This window comes from Mesoplodon densirostris, chromosome 9 (genome assembly GCF_025265405.1).
Source record: "Mesoplodon densirostris isolate mMesDen1 chromosome 9, mMesDen1 primary haplotype, whole genome shotgun sequence".
Lineage (NCBI taxonomy): Eukaryota > Metazoa > Chordata > Mammalia > Artiodactyla > Ziphiidae > Mesoplodon > Mesoplodon densirostris.
Window position 1 is genome coordinate 36448280 of NC_082669.1, and position 16648 is coordinate 36464927.

Genomic DNA, 16648 nt, shown 5'->3' on the forward strand with positions numbered 1-16648 from the left:
GCGGCTGAAAGCGCGGAGCCCAGAGACGGGCGTGGGACGCTGGGGCTGCTGCTGCCGCCGCCAAGAAGCCTGTGTGCGAGCGCAGGTCACTGTCCACACCGCCCTTCCGGGAGCCTGTGCAGCCCGCCACTGCCGGGGTCCCGGGATCCAGGGGCGGCTTCCCTGGGAGAACGCACGGCGCGCCTCGGGCTGGTGCAACGTCACGCCGACCTCTGCCGCTGCAGGCTCGCCCCGCACTCCGTGCCCCTCCCTCCCGCCCGGCCTGAGTGAGCCAGAGTCCCCGAAGAGGCTGCTCCTTTAACCCTGTCCTGTCTGAGCGAAGAACAGACGCCCTCCGGCGACCTACACGCAGAGGCGGGGCCAAATCCAAAGCTGAGACCCAGGAGCTGTGAGAACAAAGAAGAGAAAGGGAAACCTCTCCCAGCAGCCTCAGAAGCAGCGGATTAAAGCTCCACAATCAACTTGATGTACCCTGCATCTGTGGAATACATGAATAGACAACAAATCATCCCAAATTGAGGAGCCAGGAGTCAGTGCTGTGCCTCTGAGGTGGGAGAGCCAACTTCAGGACACTGGTCCACAAGAAACCTCCCAGCTCCACATAATATCAAACAGCGAAAATCTTCCAGAGATCTCCATCTCAACACCAGCACCCAACTTCACTCAACGACCAGCAAGCTACAGTGGTGGACACCCTATGCCAAACAACTAGCAAGACAGGAACACAACGCCACCCATTAGCAGAGAGGCTGCCTCAAATCATAAAAAGTCCGCAGACACCCCAAAACACACCACCAGACGTGGACCTGCCCACCAGAAAGACAAGATCCAGCCTCATCCACCAGAACACAGGCAGTAGTCCCCTCCACCAAGAAGCCTACACAACCCACTAAACCAACCTTAGCCACTGGGGACAGACACCAAAAACAACGGGAACTACGAACCTGCAGCCTGCAAAAAGGAGACCCCAAACACAGTAACATAAGCAAAATGAGAAGACAGAAAAACACACAGCAGGAGAAGGAGCAAGATAAAAACCCACCAGACCTAACAAATGAAGAGGTAATAGGCAGTCTACCTGAAAAAGAATTCAGAATAATGATGGTAAAGATGATCCAAAACCTTGGAAATAGAATAGACAAAATGCAAGAAACAGTTAACAAGGACCTAGAAGAACTAAAGATGAATCAAGCATCGATTAAAAACACAATAAATGAAATAAAAAATACTCTAGATGGGATCAATAGCAGAATAACTGAGGCAGAAGAACGGATAAGTGAGGTGGAAGATAAAATAGTGGAAATAACTGCTGCACAGCAAAATAAAGAAAAAAGAATGAAAAGAACAGAGGACAGTCTCAGAGACCTCTGGGACAACATTAAACGCACCAACATTCGAATTATAGGGGTTCCAGAAGAAGAAGAGAAAAAGAAAGGGACTGAGAAAATATTTGAAGAGATTATAGTTGAAAACTTCCCTAATATGGGAAAGGAAATAGTTAATCAAGTCCAGGAGGCACAGAGAGTCCCATACAGAATAAATCCAAGGAGAAATACACCAAGACACATATTAATCAAACTGTCAAAAATTAAACACAAAGAAATCATATTAAAAGCAGCAAGGCAAAAACAACAAATAACACACAAGGGAATCCCCATCAGGATAACAGCTGATCTCTCAGCAGAAACTCTACAAGCCAGAAGGGAGTGGCAGGACATACTTAAAGTGATGAAGGAGAAAAACCTGCAACCAAGATTACTCTACCCAGCAAGGATCTCATTCAGATTTGATGGAGAAATTAAAACCTTTACAGACAAGCAAAAGCTGAGAGAGTTCAGCACCACCAAACCAGCTTTACAACAAATGCTAAAGGAACTTCTCTAGGCACGAAACACAACAGAAGGAAAAGAACTACAATAACGAACCCAAAACAATTAAGAAAATGGGAATAGGAACATACATATCAATAATTACCTTAAATGTAAATGGACTAAATGCTCCCACCAAAAGACACAGACTGGCTGAATGGATACAAAAACAAGACCCATATATATGCTGTCTACAAGAGACCCACTTCAGACCTAGAGACACATACAGACTGAAAGTAAGGGGATGGAAAAAGATATTCCATGCAAATGGAAACCAAAAGAAAGCTGGAGTAGCAATTCTCATATCAGACAAAATAGACTTGAAAATAAAGACTACTAGAAGAGACAAAGAAGGACACTACATAATGATCAAGGGATCAATCCAAGAAGAAGATATAACAATTGTAAATATTTATGCACCAAATATAGGAGCACCTCAATACATAAGGGAAATATTAACAGCCATAAAAGGAGAAATCGACAGTAACACAATCATAGTAGGGGACTTTAACACCCCACTTTCACCAATGGACAGGTCATCCAAAATGAAAATAAATAAGGAAACACAAGCTTTAAATGATACATTAAACAAGATGGACTTAATTGATATTTATAGGACATTCCATCCAAAAACAACAGAATACACATTTTTCTCAAGTGCTCATGGAACATTCTCCAGGATAGATCATATCTTGGGTCACAAATCAAGCCTTGGTAAATTTAAGAAAATTGAAATTGTATCAAGTATCTTTTCTGACCACAATGCTATGAGACTAGATATCAATTACAGGAAAAGAGCTGTAAAACATACAAACACATGGAGGCTAAACAATACACTACTTAATAACGAAGTGATCACTGAAGAAATCAAAGAGGAAATTTAAAAATACCTAGAAACAAATGACAATGGAGACACGACGACCCAAAACCTATGGGATGCAGCAAAAGCAGTTCTAAGAGGGAAGTTTATGGCAATACAATCCCACCTTAAGAAACAGGAAACATCTCGAATAAACAACCTAACCTTGCACCTAAAGCAATTAGAGAAAGAAGAACAAAAACATCCCAAAGTTAGCAGAAGGAAAGAAATCATAAAAACCAGATCAGAAATAAATGAAAAAGAAATGAAGGAAACGATAGCAAAGATCAATAAAACTAAAAGCTGGTTCTTTGAGAAGATAAACAAAATTGATAAACCATTAGCCAGACTCATCAAGAAAAAAAGGGAGAAGACTCAAATCAATAGAATTAGAAATGAAAAAGGAGAAGTAACAACTGACACTGCAGAAATACAAAAGATCATGAGAGATTACTATAAGCAACTCTATGCCAATAAAATGGACAACCTGGAAGAAATGGACAAATTCTTAGAAATGCACAACCTGCCAAGACTGAATCAGGAAGAAATAGAAAATATGAACAGACCAATCACAAGCACTGAAATTGAAACTGTGATAAAAAATCTTCCAACAAACAAAAGCCCAGGACCAGATGGCTTCACAGGCGAATTCTATCAAGCATTTAGAGAAGAGCTAACACCTATCCTTCTCAAACTCTTCCATAATATAGCAGAGGGAGGAACACTCCCAAACTCATTCTACGAGGCCACCATCACCTTGATACCAAAACCAGACAAGGATGTCACAAAGAAAGAAAACTACAGGCCAATATCACTGATGAACATAGATGCAAAAATCCTCAACAAAATACTAGCAAACAGAATCCAACAGCACATTAAAAGGATCATACACCATGATCAAGTGGGGTTTATTCCAGGAATGCAAGGATTCTTCAATATACGTAAATCAATCAATGTGATACACCATATTAACAAACTGAAGGAGAAAAACCATATGATCATCTCAATAGATGCAGAGAAAGCTTTTGACAAAATTCAACATCCATTTATGATAAAAACCCTGCAGAAAGTAGGCATAGAGGGAACTTTCCTCAACATAATAAAGGCCATATATGACAAACCCACAGCCAGCATCGTCCTCAATGGAGAAAAACTGAAACCATTTCTACTAAGATCAGGAACAAGACAAGGTTGCCCACTCTCACCACTCTTATTCAACATAGTTTTGGAAGTTTTAGCCACAGCAATCAGAGAAGAAAAGGAAATAAAAGGAATCCAAATGGGAAAAGAAGAAGTAAAGCTGTCACTGTTTGCAGATGACATGATACTATACATAGAGAATCCTAAAGATGCTACCAGAAAACTACTAGAGCTAATCAATGAATTTGGTAAAGTTGCAGGATACAAAATTAATGCACAGAAATCTCTGGCATTCCTATATACTAATGATGAAAAATCTGAAAGTGAAATCAAGGAAACACTCCCATTTACCATTGCAACAAAAAGAATAAAATATCTAGGAATAAACCTACCTAAGGAGACAAAAGACCTGTATGCAGAAAATTATAAGACACTGATGAAAGAAATTAAAGATGATACAAATAGATGGAGAGATGTACCATGTTCTTGGATTGGAAGAATCAACATTGTGAAAATGACTCTACTACCCAAAGCAATCTACAGATTCAATGCAATCCCTATCAAACTACCACTGGCATTTTTCACAGAACTAGAACAAAAAATTTCACAATTTGTATGGAAACACAAAAGACCCCGAATAGCCAAAGCAATCTTGAGAATGAAAAATGGAGCTGGAGGAATCAGGCTCCCTGACTTCAGACTATACTACAAAGCTACAGTAATCAAGACAGTATGGTACTGGCACAAAAACAGAAAGATAGATCAATGGAACAGGATAGAAAGCCCAGAGATAAACCCACGCACATATGGTCACCTTATCTTTGATAAAGGAGGCAGGAATGTACAGTGGAGAAAGGACAGTCTCTTCAATAAGTGGTGCTGGGAAAACTGGACAGGGACATGTAAAAGTATGAGATTAGAACACTCCCTAACACCATACACAAAAATAAGCTCAAAATGGATTAAAGACCTAAATGTAAGGCCAGACACTATCAAACTCCTAGAGGAAAACATAGGCAGAACACTCTATGACATAAATCACAGCAAGATCCTTTTTGACCCACCTCCTAGAGAAATGGAAATAAAAATAAACACATGGGACCTAATGAAACTTAAAAGCTTTTGCACAGCAAAGGAAACCATAAACAAGACCAAAAGACAACCCTCAGAATGGGAGAAAATATTTGCAAATGAAGCAACTGACAAAGGATTAATCTCCAAAATTTATAAGCAGCTCATGCAGCTCAATAGCAAAAAAACAAACAACCCAATCCAAAAATGGGCAGAAGACCTAAATAGACATTTCTCCACAGAAGATATACAGACAGCCAACAAACACATGAAAGGATGCTCAACATCTTTACTCATTAGAGAAATGCAAATCAAAACTACAATGAGATATCATCTCACACCAGTCAGAATGGCCATCATCAAAAAATCTAGAAACAATAAATGCTGGAGAGGGTGTGGAAAAAAGGGAACACTCTTGCACTGCTGGTGGGAATGTGAATTGGTACAGCCACTATGGAGAACGGTATGGAGGTTCCTTAAAAAACTACAAATAGAACTACCATATGACCCAGCTATCCCACTACTGGGCATATACCCTGAGAAAACCATAATTCAAAAAGAGACATGCACCAAAATGTTCATAGCAGCCCTATTTACAATAGCCCAGAGATGGAAACAACCTAAGTCTCCATCATCGGATGAATGGATAAAGAAGATGTGGCACATATATACAATGGAATATTACTCAGCCATAAAAAGAAATGAAATTGAGCTATTTGTAATGAGGTGGATGGACCTAGAGTCTGTCATACAGAGTGAAGTAAGTCAGAAAGAGAAAGACAAATACTGTATGCTGACACATATATATGGAATTTAAGAAAAAAAATGTCATCAACAACATAGGGGTAAGACAGGAATAAAGACACAGACCTACTAGAGCATGGACTTGAGGATATGGGGAGGGGGAAGGGTAAGCTGTGACAAAGTGAAAGAGCGGCATGGACATATATACACTACCGAACGTAAGGTAGATAGCTAGTGGGAAGCAGCCGCATAGCACAGGGAGATCAGCTCGGTTCTTTGTGACCGCCTGGAGGGGTGGGATAGGGAGGGTGGGAGGGAGACGCAAAAGGGAGGGGATATGGGAACATATGTATATGTATAACTGATTAAATTTGTAAAAAAAAAAAAAGATATATCAATAAATGGATAGAGGGATGGAGAGATATGTAATAAAGAGTAAGATTTAGGTGGTGGATATATGGTTGTACCACTGCACAATCCCTTCAACTTTTCTGTAATACTTCAAATTTTCATCTTAAAAAATGAAAAAAAATCATTACATTGACTAAAATTGCTATTCAAAATAAAATGTGGCACACTGAACCTTCTCAGGGAGAAAAGCTCTACCCTCCCTGTTTCCTGTGACTGTTTTCAAGAATCTTTTCAAGCTTTCACTTCTCTGGCTATAATATAAAAACAGAAGAGGTACTGTAATAGGAGGAAACACTTAATGTTTTAGGTAGTGCTCATAATGCCCACTTATTCTTTTAGATTCAGCTCAGAGATGACTTTCCCTTAAATGCATTCCCTGGCACCTAAAGGCTCCCTTCATTGTAAGATACCACCCTTACAAATAGGGAATCAAACACATATATATGGAATCTAAGGAAAAAAAAAAAAAGGTCATGAAGAACCTAGGGGCAAGACGGGAAAAAAGACACAGACCTACTAGAGAATGGACTTGAGGATATGGGGAGGGGGAAGGGTAAGCTGGGACAAAGTGAGAGAGTGGCATGGACATAGATACACTACCAAATGTAAAATAGATAGCTAGTGGGAAGCAGCCGCACAGCACAGGGAGATCAGCTCGGTGCTTTGTGACCACCTAGACGGGTGGGATAGGGAGGTGGGAGGGAGGGAGACGCAAGAGGGAAGAGACATGGGAACATATGTGTATGTATAACTGATTCACTTTATTATAAAGCAGAAACTAACGCACCATTGTAAAGCAATTATACTCCAATAAAGATGTTTAAAAAAAAATAGGGAATCACAAGATCACAGCAGGTGAGAAGTCTAAGTCAACTTGTGATGGGAGATAGTTTTTCATGGGCCTCCTGTGTTTCTGCATGTCTTATGAAAAGACACTGATAGTCCTTTATTCTAGGTGATTTTCCAAAGATGTTTCTGTAACAGCCTTGGATGATATAGATAAAGTCTCCTTCTAGAATAAAGGAAACGTTTGCTTACAACCCAGAAAGCTACAGATATTGTCTTTCCCTGTGGAGCAAATGGCAGACATACATTGGGCCCATCATAAAAGACTCATGTTCTCCAAGCCAGTTCCTCTACAATAACGTAACCCACTCTGTATACAGGCGTCATCTAGTCCACTTCATTGTGTGGGAAGTGAGGCTTGAGGAACCAATACGAATGCTGTGATTTTGGCCAATGCTAATGCTGTGAGTAATAAGCTGTGTTTTGTCTCTGACCCAGAAGACTCATTCCACCTTCCAAAGTGTCTATGAAACTATGGCAGGCTAATTTGTTGGCCAGTAAGTAGAGTGCGATTTCATTACCTTCACAGTTCTTCGTTGTTTTGCCAATGAGAAGAGGAAGTTAATAAAGACATTTCTACAAGAGAGCTTCACACTCTGGTTAACAAGATTTAAGGAAAGTCCCTGAGAATTGGGAACAAACATGCTGACCACACTGTATGGCAAACAAGGCAATAAAACAGTCCTCCGTTTTCTTGCCTGGAAACGAAGAGGAACTGGGGAGCTGGTTGTGGGCTGAGCACTGGGAAGTGGGTTCAAAGAGTTCACAGTTCAGCTGACTGGATGGTGTTAATTCTCCTCTGGCAGGAGGACAGCCTCCCAGTCAGGCTCAAGTGTGCCTCACAGGAGCAACTAGCACTAAAAATCATCCCAACAGGAAAAGAAGGTTTCACCCCCTTTCAAACAACGGTTCCAGAAACATGCACCTACGATAAGCGTTAAAGAGAAAATGGAAACCACTTATGGGGAGAAACCAGGTGAAGTGCTAGAATTTGGGCTGCTTCACTTTGGAGACGTGGCAGGACTCCGTGATCGTTAAGAATGGAAACAGCAGGGCCATCCTAGGGCTCAACGCTGCTGCTACTCTATCCCGCCAACTTCAGATCCACCCAAAGATGCAGTAAAAGGTCTCAGGGGTTTTGCAGCGGGTCCTCACCACAGTTACAGAGCCACGGCTTCCTCTGGGGGCGCTTTCTGAGATGAATTCACAGAGGAAAACTTAGTGAGGCAGTGACCACTACTGGGGCTCTTGCTGCCCTGGACTGGGTTTATAAGGTGGAGGATGGTCACTAGAGAATGAGAAACTGACCCCAACACATCTAGATAAGTTAGTATGGTCAGGCTCACCCGGGAAATGTCCCTTATCCTTTATATTTAAACCAGGCATTAACTTAAATGTGACAATAGAGCAAGAAATGAGGTGAATTCCCTTTTAAAAAGACTCCAGTATGTGAGTCAAGCCCAAATCAACAAAAGAACGTAAGACCTGCAGCCTTCAGCACAGTCAATCTGGCTGTGACTTCTGAGTCAAAAGGTCCCCAAAGGTGAAACAGATGATGTCAGGAATGATGACCTTGCCGATCAACATAGAACTTTGAATGGACCAAAACCACTGGCAGTTTGGTTGGCTTGTGAGCGGCTGCTGGAAAACAGCAGCAGATGCAAAGCCTTGCTGAGGTCACAGAGACTCCTTCCCCCTTCACCTTTAACCCTTCCTTCCCCAACTATGCTGACTTTGCTGCCTTAAGGAGAAACATGATTAGGGGAAGGACCACGTTTTCCTGTCACCAAGAGTGACTGCAGACCATAAACACCCATCTGAGACCGCAAGGGAGCCTGGGGAAGGGGAGGGGCTCAAACATTTCTGACTCTGCTTGTTGCAGGCACCGAAGTCACCATCCTACCTGAATGGGTGAGAGGAAAGGGGCCTGAAAGTTTAACTAACGGGGTTCAAGCTAGGTTCGCAGTGGGGGAGGGAAAATAATGTGACCTTGTGTGAAGGATTCTGCGTGCCCATTCAAGATGCTGTTGTTGCGTTACATCTGAATCTATAGTAGGAATTGCGGGCATGTGCTTATCTCATAGGCACCAGAGGACAATCCCCTGGTCAAGAGCAGCCACGTGAAGAGAAGGGCTACTTGGATACTTAGCCCAAGCGTTGCCAACTCCTCTGCCATGTGCAACAAACGTGTGAGTCAGAATTGCACACAAGCTCCTCTACCTTCTGATGCCTGAAATTGTCACTATAAATGATGTCCTGTTGGTGTCAAGTCAGAGGCCTCAGTCTCAACAGCCTTGCCTGTGTTACTAGACCTGCCAGCAGAGATGGCTGATAAACCCTCACAAAATTCAGGGAGCTGCCAACTAAGTAAACATTCTTGAGACTAGGTGGGCAGATGTGCAATGCTTTATCTATCTTCCAGTTGAGAAAAAACAGCCCAGCACCTTACTGCACTCTGCTGTTGGACACAGAATGGTATCACTTGAGTAGTCTACTTGCTCCATCATATCAGCTAATCCACAAAGTAGTATCTTTTGAGTTAGGCCCAAGCCAACAGGCTATATTATCAACTGCCCAGCGAGGTGAGTAATGCTCTCTACCTTGTGGCCTCACAGCCCTAATGACCACTTTATGATATAATTCTTTGCAATTAATGATTTTGTCAATTGGAGACTGTGGCAGTGGGAAGCAGCCTTCCCCCAGAGGCATCCTTTGGGGTTTTAGACTCAGCACCTTGATGTGGCCACCATGTACATATAGCTCTTTTGAAAAAGCAGCTATTAGCTTGTTACTGAGCTCTTGTCAAAACTGAATGCCATTACCACACACACTTTGGGACTCTACAGCCTGACAGTCCTACTCTTGGTAGGTCAACAAGGTGGGAAGCGTCCAATAAGTCTCACTTGTCAAATATGAATGGTATATTCAAGAATACAACTGGTCTGACCCAGCAACATCTCAGCCTCACATGAAAATATGGCAGCAGACTCTTTGAGAGAAAGGTTATCCCCTACTCCTCCACCCCAAATGAAGCCACTGGCTCCATGGGGTCCTGGGTTCACCGAAGTTCTACTTCATGCCTGGGCCTGGTTCACCGATGTTTTGGTTGAGCTGAAACCCAATGGTGTCCACCACCTGCTGCAGCTGTCCAATCTCAGCACAAGTATGCATACCTGAAAACCAACAAGATTGCTTGGCTCAGTGGCCAGAACCCAAAGCCCTTCTCATAGCTGTGGCCAATACTTCTTCTGATAAACCTTGTCCTATTTCTACTTACTCTTGAGCTATTGCCAAGATTTAATAGCCACTGTCAACAAACTATTTGGTCTGCCATTTGGAAACCCACTGACTCTTTACCTCTCTTTGGGGCAACAAATCTGGAAACAAATCTTAGCTGTTGATCAAATCATCTGGGTCGCTTAGGTAGATGCCCATCCTCTAAAAAGACCAAACAGAGGTAAGCACCTTATAGAGACTGCACCAGACAGATTGCCACAAAACCTACACAGCATTTGAATCCTGTCCGGCATGGCCATAACTCTGCCTCCACACACTGAGTACAAAGTGAAGGACTCTATTTTTCTGACGCAGAGGTTACCACAGCATGCAAGACTTGGGAGTCATACCGAGAGCTGACCAATATTTCCCTGACAATTGATTAAATCAGACCTTTGATCACCTCTTGGGGCTATCGGTGGTGCCTCATCACTGTTGACAGCCATTCGGGTCATGGTGTTGCTGTTCCAGAGTGACTGGCCAACTCCAGTCACACCACCGTGGCCCTTGAAAAACATCTGTTTAATGTTTATGGTTTTATGGACCATTTTCAGCCTAACAGTGGTGTCCCTTCTTTTGTTGCTGTTGTTAAATCACAAAAGCTACCAGAAAAATGGACTGGGAGTAGAGGTACTCAGTGGACCTTCCACACTTCCTACCATTGAAAGGGATCATTGATCACCGGAATAGCCTTCTCAAAAACTGACTCAAGAAGATTTCTGCCTCTATCTCCCTCACCTCCTCCTGGTCCACACATCTTAGTAAGGCAGTTCAGTTACTAAATATGGCTATTTCCCGAAAGGGATTAAGAGATTATCTCCTCTTGGCTGCTTCATGGATAATTATTAGTAAAAATATATAATAAGTAAGAATACATCAATACAACCTACATAAGATTATATACCCATATGAAAACCCAGGATTCTGCCCCGACCACTACTGGCATGATGGGTCCTTATTTAACCCAACAGCAACCCCCAGGAGGTCTGGTGGTAGCCCTCCCAGAAGGGAGCCTAGAAGATTCAAATATAATTCTGGTTTAGCCACCTGTATTGTTTTGTTGGACTGTCATGATCCTAGATCAAAAGGATAATAACTACTTGGTTGACTACACAGCTCATCAAGACCTTGTACCATCATCCCACATGGACAAAGGCAGAAAACACACTAGGTCGCCACACGCATTTTTAAAAGCCCTTGACCTTCTTGCACCTGGACGTTTGGCAGCACAGAACTCCAGTAGGGGGTGAGTAGAAATAAGGTGGAGCTTTAGCTACGGAAATGGGACAAACTGATTTGTACCAGTGGAAGATCAACAGTGCAGTCTGATAATAAGGCACCTAGGAGGGAGGCACCTTAGGCCCTGAGAGGTGCAAAGGATGAAGGGATACTAATGACTATTTGCTTTTCAAAGCCACCCTGTCACCTTCCTCTGAAGGAAAACACCTTAGTGTTCCTCTCTCAAACTGCTGCCAGTGCCTTAAATTTAACGGACTACTGGGTCTACCCAATCCACCAGACGCTCAAACCACAACTGGCTGCCATTCCCCTTAGATGTACTGAAAATTCTATCAGAAACAGCAGGGATGATGCCAGCTTCTGCCCCAAAATAACAACGATCAACATGTCCATCCCCATTGCCATCACTCGATCATTCCATGGAGTGGACAAACACCACCCAGTCTGCGGCATGGACCAACAGGAAAAGCGGGACAAACTGCCCTCAAGCAGTCTCTCCAAAGACAAAGAAGAGACACAACTGTTTGACATGCATCGGGACCGCTAAGGTGTACAAGCCAGCGAGGAGGTCGCAGGCACCATCGACCAGTGTGCTGCCTCGCTGAGTAGGTCCCCCTTGGTGTCCCTAACAACTGTAAATGATACTTTCTTGCCAGAGGCACCATGTGTACCTCTAGGACTGTACTTTTTGTATAGAACCAGATGTTAACTCCTCTCCTAAAAACAGCATGGCTTGTACTTGTATTCTAGGAGTGGTCCTAAGTGGTCATAATTCAACTGTTTATGAAAACATCCTCGATAGATCATCTAGCCCTTAGACAACTGCAAGGCTCTTTTCAGTAACAGGCTACCCTTGGTTACTCAGAAGAGGTGGCTGGAGGGATAACTGACTTGTTATTCACACTCACCCCACGGGTAGTTATTCAGTTAGAAAAGATGGAACGTAAAAAAGAATGAAATAATGCCATTTGTAGCAACATGGATAGAGATAGAGATTACATTACTAAATGAAGTCTGTCATAAAGAAAAAGACAAATACCATATGATATCACTTATGTGGAATTTAAAATATGACACAAATGAACTTATCTACGAAAGAGAGACAGACTCACAGACATAGAGAACAGACGTGTGGTTACCAAGGGGGAGGGGGAGGGGGAGGGGGGGAGGGAAAAATTGGGAATCTGAGATTAGGAGATGCAAACTATTACACTGATAGATAGGATGGATAAACAACAAGGTCCTACTGTATAGCACAGGGAACTATATTCAATATCCTGTGATAAACCACAATGGAAAAGAATATAAAAAAGAATACATATATGTATAACTGAATCACTTTGCTGTACACAGAAATTAACACAACATTGTAAATCAACTATACTTCAATAAATGTTTTTTAAAAGAAAGAAAAGGCGGTACAAAATTTGTTTCTGACTCTAACTGAAGTAATCCATGACACCACTTCAGCCTTTGAAGGCATTCAGGTCAACATCAACCCACTGTCCATACACTGTTATGGACAATATAATTGCCTTACACTTCCTCCCTGAGGGCCAAGACACGATCTGTACAGTCACTAAAATTCTTTGTGCCTGGACTGTCTTGTTGGATTGCCATCTTCCTAGACCAAAAGGATAATGACCACCTGCTTGAGGACACTGCTCACCAAGTTCCCCTACCATGGCCCAGGTAGACAAAAGTGGGAGATGTATAGGGTCTTTGTAAATTTTTGAACATGTTCTTAACCCTCTTCCATCTGAATCTTATGGAGGAAAGAGCTCAGTGCCAGTGGAAAGGTCTCAGACTGAGTGGAAAGGTTAATACAGGGACCTAAAAAGAAAGCCACCTCTTTCTAAGGTGGACCCTGATGACGTACGGCATTTGTTTGGTTAGTTGAGTCTGGAACCCTGGTATGATCAAGGTTAATCATACAGGTTGGCCTCATCTTGCTGTTTGGTGTCTTGTTGGGAGTAGCTCTATTTTTTAAGTGTTATATGAAGCAAATTGACCAGATTTGATTCCAGCCTCAGCCAGTCAGATTAATCAGAGTGAACAGTGGAATGGTATACTAATGGGAAAGTTGCCGGAAGCCAAGATCGTGTAGGAAGGAGGTTTGGAACTGTTGGGAGACAACTCCCCAATGGTTCTCTTGCATTTCTGCCTATCTTATGAGTGAGACACTGACTTCCCTTTTTTCCAGACTACCTTTTCAAAGGACTTTGTACAGAAAGCAGCCTTCGAAAATAAAGATATCGTGTCCTTCCAGAGCAAAGGGCGGGCTTGCTTACAGTCTTAGAAATAGTGTCTCCCTCTTGAGCAATGAACACGCATGCTACCTGTCCAGTACAGTAACGACACTATCTCCCTTTGGAACAAAGGACAGAGATGCTTGCTGCCCTTTCTAAAAGATTCGGGTTCCCAAAGCTTAAGGCTCCTTTCCTGTAAGGCAGACCACTGTGTGTACAAGAGTCATCTGCAGGAAGTGGGGCTTTGCAACTGGTATAAATGCTGATGTTTTGGCTAGTGCTTCTGCTGTGAGGGTTAAACGGTCCTTTGTCTCTGATCAGAAGTCCCATGTCTTCTAAAGTTTCCACGAAACCATGGAAGGCTCAGTTGTTAGCTTGCAAGTAGGGTAAAATCTCAGCTCTTGACAATCTCTGTACATTCACTGTCCCACAGCAATAGTATCCTCCCTAAACTACCATATTAAGAAAAATCAAATAACCACTAGTTTAAGGGGAATAGGGCTTATTTGTTTTATTTTTAAATGATCCCCTATGATACAGTTATGTGCCTAAATTAGGAAATGATTACTAAGACACTCTCAATAAATGTAATCTTTCACCACATGTCCTTCCTGCTGAAAATCCTTTGAAATGAGTTTTCTTTCTGGTTTCATTCTGTTTTTAATCCTGCATAGGTAAACTGGTAATGTTTCATCTTTTAAGTCAATGGTGAAGAATGTCAATAAAATGTGTTTACACATAATACTTAGGGCTTCATGTTATCTGTTTGCATGTAGTACTCATTTCAAAGCTGAGAAATGTGATGGCAGCTGATAAGTAATATCTCAACATTTTATATAACTTTTATCTCCTCTGTATGAAAAAATCTTGTCATAAAATTAAAAATATAAATAAATGAGATCTTTTATTTATCTAAAATTTTTGTTTTTTAATACTATAATACATAATCTTTGTGCAAATTCAAATATTATAAAACTTCATTACTTCAAAGACTAAAGACACCCATTTATTCAAAACTCTCAAAAAGCAGCTATCATTAGTAGTTTCCTATGCAAATACTAATATAAATGTATATTTAATAGAAATGCAGCAGTCTATGTATTGTTTTCGCTTCATTTACCCTGGACCCATTGACATATCAATACACATAGACATCTCAGTCTTTAACAGCTGCAGAGTTGCACAGCATCCCACTACTTTGATATATGGAAATTTCTTATCTAAGTCCTTACTGATGGTGTTTAAGGTTGTTTCTACCTGGTTAGCCAACAAAAACAATGCTGCAGTGATTATTCTTGTATTTACAGCCTTCTGTACTTCTAAGAGTATTTCTACTGGATAAATACCCACCCTGAATGACAGGGTTTGCATGACTGCTACTGTTAGGTTAATATGGCCCCTTTATTTATAAATACACAGAAATACCAGGTTAAAATTCTGCTCTCACCTTTGTTGCCAAGGATTTGAGTTTTCCCAGTAGCGACTGTTTATTGGAATATACAACTTCCTCTTCATTATCTTCTCCTTCCATGATAGCACAGCTGTCTGCAGCTGGGAGTTCGCACTCTTTTGAGTTTGTCGTCATTACTAATTTGGAATATTTGTACTCCAGTCTAAGTAGCAGCAAATAAATAAATAGATAAAGTGGCTGTTTAATATAAATTAATACTTATTTGGGGTGGTCATACACCAGCTAATTAAATCATCGTGGAGTACAGCTGCTCCACCAACACATTCCCTTCACCCATAGCCACAGCACTATGTGTTCTCATTAATCTACTGTCTACACACCAATCGTTTCCAGAATTGCAGAGAATCAGTGCAATACAGTTAACGCTATCATACTTATTTCACAGTAATTCAAGTGTCCAATTGTGAAAAACTTTTGAAAAACAAAGAGAAAATTAGAGGTCTGAGCGCATTTTTTTCATTTATAAATATTTGGGAACTAATTTACTGTGCAGTTTTCCAAAGTTTCGTTCGTAGAATGAGAATATTATATAGGTAAGTGATTTATTTGGTCTTTACTATTTCTATCACTCATTCCTTTCTACTCCCCACCCCAGATATTACAACTGTCCCTAGATAATACAGTAGAGAGCTTTCACAGCCCCACTGACATGTAAATCATCTTAAAAGAGCCAAAACATATAATGTATCAATATACAATTGGAAGTTACACTCAATACTCAACTTCGGATTCTTAAAGTCCTGGAGTATATACTTAGTCTGTTTCTTTGCAAATATCTGCCCACAAGAAACTGAAAAAGAAAAGACGGGGCAAGAAGGCAGAAGGATGTCATGAAAAGAAAAACAGACACGCAGCGAAAATCTGCCTTCCTTTCTGAGTTCTGCTTCCATCTACCTGAGTAGCCAGGATCCTCTGTTCCTTGTTTTATAAAAACAGTGGATCTAATTCAATTATCTCTAATGTTCTCTGATCTCTGTTATCAGAACAACAATCATTTCCATTTGCTTTCTTAAAGGCCTTTCCTGTAACTCCTTCACTAGGAGAAATTGCTTGCGTCTCTGAGAGAAACCGTTGGATATAATGATTAACTCTAAAATATTCACAACAAAAGAGATTTCTCAGTTCTTATACAGAGGTTACTTACTTCTGATTCTTTTTCCAGAAGTAGCAAGTTAGAGCCACCAGCAAAACAGCTGTAAAAGCTCCCACACCTGCTCCCACTTTTAGCCAAAAGTCAACTGTTTCGCAGGTTGACAACTTTTTCTCAGGCAAAGAAATTCCTTTAATGCACCATTTAGGTTCGTTCCACACATATAAGGTTTCCTTTTAAAAAATGACATAAGAAATGAGATTTAGAAGGAGAAGCGTTTTGCTAACCGTTATTCACAGTAGGCAGAGAAGATTATTCGGCTTTCATCTAACTGCAGCTCCAAAAAGAGAGGAAAGGGATTATAGAAGAGAGAGAATAAGGAAA

At 41.4% G+C, this 16648-nt stretch overlaps 1 protein-coding gene across 1 annotated transcript in view; it reads right to left on the reverse strand.

Annotated features, from left to right (window-relative positions):
* ELAPOR2 (endosome-lysosome associated apoptosis and autophagy regulator family member 2) overlaps positions 1-16648 on the reverse strand; it is a 183991-nt gene that overhangs the window by 4177 nt on the left and 163166 nt on the right. The window contains exons 20-21 of the mRNA XM_060108141.1: positions 16319-16497; positions 15151-15316 (exon numbers count right to left, since the gene is read on the reverse strand). Of these exons, the coding sequence (XP_059964124.1) occupies positions 15151-15316; positions 16319-16497 (345 nt within the window). The remainder of the gene's footprint in view (positions 1-15150; positions 15317-16318; positions 16498-16648) is intronic.